The 9,737-nt window shown below is 37.3% G+C and overlaps 2 protein-coding genes across 2 annotated transcripts; both read right to left on the bottom strand.

The window, feature by feature from the left end:
- Positions 1–216: 216 nt before the first annotated feature.
- Positions 217–831, bottom strand: LOC101313333. Its single transcript, XM_004304853.1, has one exon. The coding sequence runs from the start codon at positions 829–831 to the stop codon at positions 217–219; it is 615 nt and encodes a 204-aa protein (XP_004304901.1).
- A 7,556-nt stretch (positions 832–8,387) lies between these two features.
- Positions 8,388–9,429, bottom strand: LOC101301213 (transcription factor bHLH149-like). The gene is made up of 2 exons (XM_004302231.1): positions 9,279–9,429; positions 8,388–9,151 (listed from the first exon to the last, which is right to left on the bottom strand). The coding sequence occupies exon 2, from the start codon at positions 9,103–9,105 to the stop codon at positions 8,515–8,517; it is 591 nt and encodes a 196-aa protein (XP_004302279.1). The 5' UTR covers positions 9,106–9,151; positions 9,279–9,429; the 3' UTR covers positions 8,388–8,514.
- Positions 9,430–9,737: the final 308 nt, after the last annotated feature.

The following is a 9,737-nucleotide window of genomic DNA, read 5'->3' as shown; positions in this document are numbered from 1 at the left end:
TTATATTTTCGTTTTTCCAATCTATAACTGAAAAATTTTCTTAGAAGAAGTCACACTGTTCAGACAGTACTAGAGAAGTAAAAGTAGTACATAATAAAACTGATAACATTTTTAACTTTGAGGATTGAGGAAAAGGCTCCCTCATTATTGGAGAAACAGAAAAATTTATCATTGCAAAACACAGTACTGCAACATTGTTTTAGACGCCAATACTAATCAAGATGCAAGCGTCCCCAAAAGTTTGTTCCCAATAAGGAATGTAGCATAGACATCGTGAATTGCATACTTGATCTCTTCCTCTGAGAAAACTTTGACATCCGACCAATTTATGTATTGTACATAATAAGCTGATTTGATGTCAATACCAACTTCACGTCCCAACTCATAGAGCCCTTTTCTGAGGAGAGTCGGTTTCTTCAATATGGTAGCCGCCAGATGATCCACTTCTATACCTGTCTGCTTCATCATTTCCGGCAATCCTGCATAGGAGGTAGCATCTTCGCTCTTAAATTTCGAGTACACAAAACAAATATTCTGGTCAGCAAGAAGCCGTCCGAGTCCAGAATCAGAAACTTTTTTTGGGTTAAACACAGTAGAGAAAGGTGCACGAATTGGGATGATCAAGCAATGACCCTCAACGCAGAGCAGCAACAATGAGGCCACTCTGCTTTGAAACTTCACATCAACTCCCACAACGCGCTTGCTACTTAATTCAGAGAGCTTTTGCTCAAGGAAGCTAACATTATTGGCCACCACAGTTGCCTTCACTTTGACACCATGAACTTGAACTTCGTACGGACGCAACTTTGACAGGAAATAGGTAGGGATCATTGTGGAATGATATCTTTCCTATTCGAATGGAAAGACCTGGCAAGACTGCTGAGAAAGGCGCATGCATACAACATATAAACAGCCCTAGGCAAATTTGGTGAATTTGTTGGATTTAATAACATGGTGTTCAGATGATTTTGCTAGGAATTATTAACCACATTGATTTTAGATGATTATATGAATCCAGTCCAAAGACTGAAGAGTCAAGAGCCGTTTGGGATAATTTCATTTATTTGATATTAGCTAGGAAGTTCGAAGTCGATAAGTTTTTTGTGCATCCCTTCAGGGGCCCTTAGTTAACAACTTAACATACATCTATCATGATCAAGTAAATAAGCAATGCTCAATCGCTCTTTTATCCAAACAAAAAAAGAAGTTTCATGAGTAATAATATATGCTCATGATCGAGTTTTGCGACTAACCTAAAAAATAAATCAACCCACCAATTTATGTGATGCAGACGGTGGAGATTCTCTGGTGGCCGCCAGTGTTGGTGAGGGCAAGTGATGGAGATTCTCGGGAGAAAATCACATGTACTAGGGGTCGCGACACTATTTGCTTAACGAAAGACATGTTTAAGAGAAATAGAGTCCAATGCTTATAAATAACACTTGTTGAAATTTTATGATTTAAATTAAAATTTATTTTAATTTGTTATTTCCAAGATATTACCATAATGTTTTATGTTTTAATGTTACATGAATTCCGTCCATACATTTTTACAACACTTACAATCATTCACAATCACCCCAATCTCAGATCTTCTTCTTCCCCGGCGATAGATCTTGAAAGGTTTAGCTTTCTACGATCAATTTATTTCCAGTTCCAAGCTAAATAACCAATAGAAGCCTTAATTTGAACTCCATATTCTTTTATTTTGTCTTATTTTAAAGGTCAAGGCTTTCTCTTCATTTGTATAATGGTGCCTTAAAGCTTTGAAATATGGGGATTTTGTTCTGTCTTCTTTTCCAAGATATAAAATACAGGGCCAGACCTGAGGAGAGGCCCAAGAGGCAACCGCCTCAGGCCCAAAATTTTAGGAGGCACAAATTTTTCATTTTTTCGGTTAGCAAAGCCCATCACATGAGACAACATCATAGTTCCTCACCGTTTAAACACCTGCCGCGTGTGTTCATGCATTTTTTTTGGTAATTTAATAATTCATGTTGGTATTGTGAACTTTTTTTTTCTTCCTAAACAGAAGTGTCACATCTCCCATAATTATTGTACATGCAATAATTAATTATTACTATAAAAAGAATATGGTCGAAGCTAGTCGAGAGGGTTGAACAATTTTTAGAGGTGAGAGCAAGTCCACCTTTCGTGAAATTTACATAGAGACATCACTTCATATTTATAAGAATTTGGTAAAGATGTTAATACATGATATAATATTATGTTAGAACATTATTATTTTTCTTTTTTATGTACCGTGTTTAGATAGCCAAGTGACACGATAGCCTTGTGGCACAATATAGTATAGTTGTCGTTGTCGATTTTTTTTTCTTATATACCATTAAAAGGCACCATTTTCTGAATTCGCCTCAGGTCTCCAAATTTTAGGTACAGCCTTGATGAAATACATGAACAGATGGTTCAAACGGTTCACTATACGAGTAGTTGTGCTATGTCGTAACTTGTTATCCTATCTTAATACATTATTTTCTCCTGATAATTAAAATTCAACTTAACATTGGTGCATGAAGAGCAATTTTGAGAAGTTTTCTGAGCAGCGAATTGATCAGATTTCCCTCTTTTGTAGTATATTGACCATACTAATTCAATGATATGTAGAACAGAAGGTAGAATAATCACAAACGCCGTGTGCAGAAAATACATGTAGCTGGAGGTAGAGGACTGAATTGTATGAGGAACTACCTTCATGAGTAGTATCTAATCGACCTAAATGCATGCATATAGTTCGGGCTTGACCGGTTTGATGAAATGAGAATGGGTTAAGCTCATCTTGTTGGGCTTCGAAGTTTTGTGCCATTATGCTTAGTTACTGATATGTGGTTTGAAGTTTCCATTTTCCACCCGACTTATTTCTTGCTCAATTATTGCCAGTCTATTAACGAGAGCCTTGCATGAGTTCATAACTATTCATATTACCTTCCATTAATTTAAAAACGGTCCATTTTCTCACTTCAAGCTGTGTTTTAGGGTTTGTTATGAGGTTTGTCTTTAATATATCTATCCACAGTGTACGTCGAGCATAACCATAATCACAATAGTATAACAACAATAAGAATATAAGCCTCTAGGATTAAGACCCTGTACGATTAGCCAACCAAGATCAAACCAACTAATAACGATCAATAATGGTCGCAAAAAAACAAGTAGTGAAGAAGCAGAGAGCACTGTGTATGCTGCAGCAGCAAGGACGTCGGGGTCGTTTTCTTTAGCCAACGAGGATCCACGTACAACAAAACACAACAAAAACTTTGGTCGATTGTCAGAGAGAGATTTATAATAAGCGTGTGTGTGCTCATAGGTTGTGCCACGAGTTGCGAATTATCTCTTGGAATAGAACCACAAGTTCACCAATGTGTTGCTTTGCGCACATTTTTGTGTTTTGTCATGTTATACCCATCTGTATTGTCGATCTGGGTCCGATGCCAAGTGAGACCATTGTTGTTGGCTAGCTCCTTTATTGGGGATGGTTGTTCGACTTTGACAACTCAAAAGTGCTTCCCATCCCTTCTCTTTCGTCGCTTACTGCTAATTTTGCAACCCTCAATTAGTTCAGGCTTAGATAGAGTACGTTCTTCCATGGTGTTAATTAGTCCATAACAATTCTTATGATGATTGAAGGCTTTACCTAAACGAAGTTCTCGTTCAATCGACTACTAATCCAACGATTCTCATTACATTTAACATTAAGCGTACAGTTTTAGAAAAGATTCGTTTTAACTAAGAAGGAATGTATAATTATTATACATAAAATACAGGTACATTAGGAAAGAAAGACATCTTGTCATCTCACGCATGTACGTGACACAACAAAGTACTATTGTATTGCATGCGATTCTTGGGAAAATGAGTGTAAATTATTAAACGAAAGAAAAGCTTATACTGAACTTTGAAGCGACATGACCTTAGACGTACTTGGAACCCTAGCTCATGTGCGAGCTATCACAAATATGTGAAAGCCCTTGCAATTATAGGGATATGGTTCTTCAGCTTTGTCAGATACAGCACAAACATAACCCATCATATATGATCAGAAAAAAAGAAAAAGATGCATCATATGGTGTGACTGTGTGAGCACATAGTTCACATATATAATCAAAGCTAGCTAACTCTGTTCTAGGGTTGTAGATGGTGTTCAATTATATGAGCAATTCATGATGATATGATGCAGAGAGCATATATAAGATCATCGAGTAGAAATAAGAATAATGCTGCAGAAATAACAATTATCTCTGATGGTATTGGTCTCCGATGCTCCAATACGACCTTGACATGTCGTTTGGAAGCTAGCAAAGAGTGGCATGCCGCGCTAATTGTCATCTTTCGGAATCAGGTACCTCTCAAGAAAACTACAGATTGCATGCATGATCAGTTGGAACTTAGAACAGGTGTTGCGATTTCAATGGAAAAGCCAATGTGAATTCCAAGCTTTTGTGCCGTAGCATCGCTCTCTAACTCATAAATCTTAACCCTAAAGCCAAAGTTTCCGGGGACCATTATTGGTGCATGAAGACTATTCCAAACTCAGATGGCTATCTATCTTGTACAACGATGTTCATAACTTCATATAATTCGAGCAAAGGGTAGCTGGGTAGGGGCAATATTCCATGTCCTTGTGCGTCGATAGATTATTCGCCTCGACAATAAGCTCACCCACTTAGAGATAAGTCAATAATGTATATCAACGATAGACTTTCGATGAATATCTGAGTAATTTTTACCAAATCGAACAAAACAGAACATCTAATGAACTCGTAATATTTTTGCAACACAAAGTTTAAAAAGAAGTATATTCCTCCACGATCAAAATCAAGCCAGCGAGCACAATCAATGTAGAGGTTGTCATGGAGTTAAGCTTTTTATCATTTACGTACATAGTACTTATAGTGAGTAGGAACTTATTCCTTCTTAGGTATAAAACGTCGAAAGGCTATCAATAAACTGGTCCAAGCATTCTTACATGAACATAGAGAGACACAAACAACTCATTCACATGCATATGAATTGGATCAAAATGGTCCAAATCATGGGTGAATGTACGTGAAGAAAAGTAATTAGAAGACCTAAAACTCGGTACTATTGTCAATAATTCAATATATTGGTCCAGGCATTTTCAAGAGAAAGTGAAAAATGAATTCACTACCTATAACTCATTCGTGTGTCACGATTACGTTGTTGTATACTGTATGTATATGAGTTTGTTTATCATACCATATGGTATGACATACCTATTGCAAATGTGTCTAATTGTATGACATATGAGAGCTTTTGAAGAGGTAAATGGTCATTACATGGTTATTTAGTTGTTTATTCAATCAATGATAGCCATAAATTTTATGATACATGTTATACCATATGATATATTAGAATTTTCCGTATATATATAACTCATTTTCATAACTATTCACTCACATTCATCGGAATCGGATTCTTACACTAGCTATATATTGGAGGAAAACATCCGTACGATATATACACATTAATTACAGAGTTAGAAGCTAGGAAGCTCTGATATCATTCTCTAGGTACGAGCTGCAGCTCAGTTGATCTTCCTCTACATAAACCCTCGCTAACAAGAATAACCAAGAAGCTATTAAAACCCTCCTTACTCTTACAGTACTAATCTCCAATCATAAGTATAAAACTGATTGATGCTCTGTCATGTTTTGAGCTTCGTTGGTAAGTCGAAACCTACTTTGAATCCACAATTTTGCAATTTTCAAATCTTAGAACAATCAATCCGAAAAAAACATGACAAGTATTTAAAATCTCTAAATACATCGATCTGTTACTGAAACTCTTAATTATGTTCTAAACTTCGACCCTTTATTACAAAGATTTGTAAGAATAATACTAAATGAACCGCCATTTTAGTTTTAGGTACTACCTATCCAACCTTCATAATGGATTATCCGAATCCTAGAAGAATCGACCCTAATTAAGCACCAACTGCTGATCCTATTCGTACTATCCAGTCAAAATCAAGCTCTAAATCCATGGCACAAGACTCAAAATCTCACCCTGGCAATGCCCTAAAGTATAAGCCAAAAGATTGCCTCATCATTTTAGGGCATGTTTTGGAGCTTAAGCAAGTCCAAACCAGCAAGCCCTACAATAATTATAACACAATGTAGGCCACCATGCACACACATAAAGTTCATGTGTGCCATAAATTCAACAACAACAATAAAGCTAGAAAAAAAACCAAAGAAACAGATGTGTTCATCAGGAATTGAAGAGTCCACATGGTTGCATGTGATGTATGGAGTGTTTGAAAATGCACAAACCAAAACGAAAAGAGAGAGAAAAAAAAAGAAAAAACATAGCACACAAATAGAATGGGAGATCGATTGATTCTTAGGGCTTGGGACATTAAAGCCTACAAAACACCAAGCAATGGTGTATTTGTGGTCCTCGATCGATTCGACCATCAAATTATGAATAACCCTTTTTGATAGTTATAGTTAATAGATAGGGATATGAGATGATCGACAATCCCACTAGGGCATTCGAGCATCGATCTGTCTATCCGTCACCGTTTATAATGTAACAACTAGGTAACTGCCGTGGCCAGATTGGCTAGCTAGCTTCCCAGAGCTAACGACACACGATGGTACGTAGGGTTTGGTTTTGTTTGATATAAGTGTACGAGTTTATTCTCACAACCAAACAAGCTATAGCATTACAGTGACCGATCGGTTTTTATGAAATGCTAGCTAGGTTTTCTGGCATATCCCATTTGCTGGAAATAGGGCACCATGTGAGGGGATGGTGTTCTTTTGGGTCTAGAGGCCGGGCACATGGAAATGCAAACAGCCTTTGGGGAAAAAGGGAGGGTTTTAGAGGGTCACTGAGTACGTGCACTTGAAATTTTGTAGGGTCGCTGAGCCACATGATGTGCAACTCTTTCCTAAAATTTCCAAATGTTTTCGTTTTTTTGTTTTTGTAGAATTTCCCGACCACCTCCTTCTTCTTCGCGATCTCGTATCTCATAAATATCCAAAGCCACTGCCTCCTAGCTCACAGTAGTGTACCCCGGCTGCCTATGTTTATTTGATAATTAATGATTGATTTGGCTAATTACATGATTAAGGTCTGGCTAATGGAATTAGATGCATGTGAATCACTCAATTTTTCTGATCAAGGGGATCAATCACCCCATTTAAGCTATGACAGTATCTCTATAGGAAGAGACGTTTTCTGGCTAGAGAATGGAAACGTAATCATCATCATCAGTCTTTATCTCACGCTTAGGTGACTAATCACTTTGGATTATGGTTGTTGTTTCACACGGAAACTTTAATTTTGTTCGACGTACTTGCCACCACACACCTAAATATCTCGATCTCTTCTTTGTGTTCATCATGAAATGAAGATAAATATATTCTTTATCACGAAAATTCTTTTATGCACTAAGGTGCAAGTGAACCGAGCAACTAATATGTAATATTTTGATTCGGTCATCCACGTCGCATATCATGCATATATTCTAATACTGTTAACAAAATTGAAACAAAAAAAATAGTCCTAAGTGTTTTTAACACATGAGGTAAGGATTTGAGGTCGAATAAGAGGTATTCATATTATGAGGTTTTTTTTTATCGGATCAAAAATGAAAATGAAATGAAAGAATTTAGAGTATTTAATTTTCATTCGATCTTCACATACGACGATTTTAGAACTTACATATTAATGACGCTCCACTTTTATCATACAATTTGTGCGTAGTAACGTAACAAAGATAGTTTATTTCATCAACAAACATCAACTATCGATAACTAACTTGTGTTAATTAAGTATATTGGAGTGAATCATGTTATGTTTTGCTTTTTGCTTTTTACAAATTTGTTAGCTTAATCAATCCTTTGACCCACTTCAACAAAATTGACCCTTGAAATAATAGTTAGATTTATCATTCAAATTTAGTAAAATCTCATTCGAATGCCGGTCGATAAGAAAAAATTAAGAAATATACCTAATAAATTGTGTGGTAAGGAGTTTGTGCTTTGTGAACATGCACGCATGTGGTATTTTTCTCTCCTCGAATTTTATCATGATGAAATTTTAATATATTATTTTTACGTTAATTTATGACGTGTTATGTCGATTAGAAAAATGCATTTTTGTAGTTGTAGAAGAACTGTATGGTAGGTCTTTGTTCAAACTGGCTAGCTTCAAAGTTCAAAGTTCAAACACAAAATATAAACATACACAAAATATACTTTGCTGGTTGGATAAATGAAGATTGAGAATCAATTAGGTGGCATATTCAATCAATCCAATAAACTAACTATCAAAAATAAAGAAAAAGAAAATGATGGCGGAGCTCAGAAGAAAGTAAAGCCTACTATACACAATAAGATACACGAATTAAAAATTTCATAAATATAGAATATTTATAGGAATTACATAAGCCCCCCCCTCCAAAAACCAAAAAAAAAAAAACACCTGGCACAATAAGCCGGGTGGCTGGCCTATTATTCAATAGTGTCAACTCGCGGAGTTGAGACGACTAGCCGCCGGAGGAGCACCGGAAAGAAGTTCCGTCAGAACCGTCATAGCTCGAACCTGCATCTGCAGCGCCGCTATGTAATCGGTTGTTTCTTCTAGAAGGTTCGGAAACGGAGCCTTCCGGCAACCGGGAACCAACCGGCTAAGAATCTTAACTTTCCTCTGCACAGCCGGCATCCTCATCCTCCTCACCTCCGCCCTCCTACACCGGCTATTCCCGCTCACCGTCGCCTTCTTACGCTTCTGAAGCCTCTTTCTCATCCTGAGTCGACTCGTCAGAATCGCTCTGCTCCACCGGGTCGTGCCTCTCGCCGCCAAGGCCAGAACCCTGTCAGCTGCTTCCTTCACTGTTTTCCCGCCGGAGACGGCAGCCGTCGGCGATGAGGATGGTCCCTGGCGAACCTTCTGGAGAGCCTCGACCAGCTTAGTTGAATAGATCCGTTGCTCGTTATCGGATCTCCATCTCAATTGAGTAGTTGCAGAAGGGTTCTGATCATCCTTGAGCTTTCGACGTTTCTTGCGACTCGAGTCAAGACTGGCGTCGGGGTTCGAGACAAACGAGGGCGCCATGAACTAGCTTGTGTAATTCAACAGATACAACAACGTACTCTGAAACCTGTAAATTACAACTGTTAGAAATGATCGTTATTTCGATGAAAGCAAGATGAACATGCATATATATATATATACAAGAAAAACATATAATAGTACAAACATGTATATCTATGAGATTGTATTCATACCTTCAATGAGTAAAGCAAGAAGTGGTGAAGAAGGTTTGAGATTGTTGGAGGTTTTTCAGTTGAGAGTTTGAGAGGGAGAGAAGAGAGAAGAGAGAAGAGAGCAAAGACGAGAGAAGAGAGAAGAGAGAAGAGAAGAGAAGAGGAGGAGGAGGAGGAGGAGGTTGAGACTTGAGAGAAAATGGGAAGAGAGCGAAGAGTATAAAAGCAATCCACGGGAACCACGCGTCGATTCCTTAGTCACATTTATTGCCGCTCCTTTTTCCCTCAAGAAAGTTCTTTTTTATTTTATTTTTCATCCTAATTCAGAAAATAAGAAATGTGTTTTCTATCATCCATATTGCATTTTCATTTTTGGCCAAGTCATTTGTTATTTCTTTCCTCGATTCTTATTTCGAATAATTTCATACGTGGCATTAGGACTCATCATTCATGTTTAGCCAAGCCTTTGTTTCCTAATTC

The sequence above is a fragment of the Fragaria vesca genome, linkage group LG6, assembly GCF_000184155.1.
Source record: "Fragaria vesca subsp. vesca linkage group LG6, FraVesHawaii_1.0, whole genome shotgun sequence".
NCBI classification, from domain to species: Eukaryota; Viridiplantae; Streptophyta; class Magnoliopsida; order Rosales; family Rosaceae; genus Fragaria; species Fragaria vesca.
The sequence above is the reverse complement of the archived record's forward strand: the minus strand, read 5'-3'. Positions and strand labels throughout refer to the sequence as shown.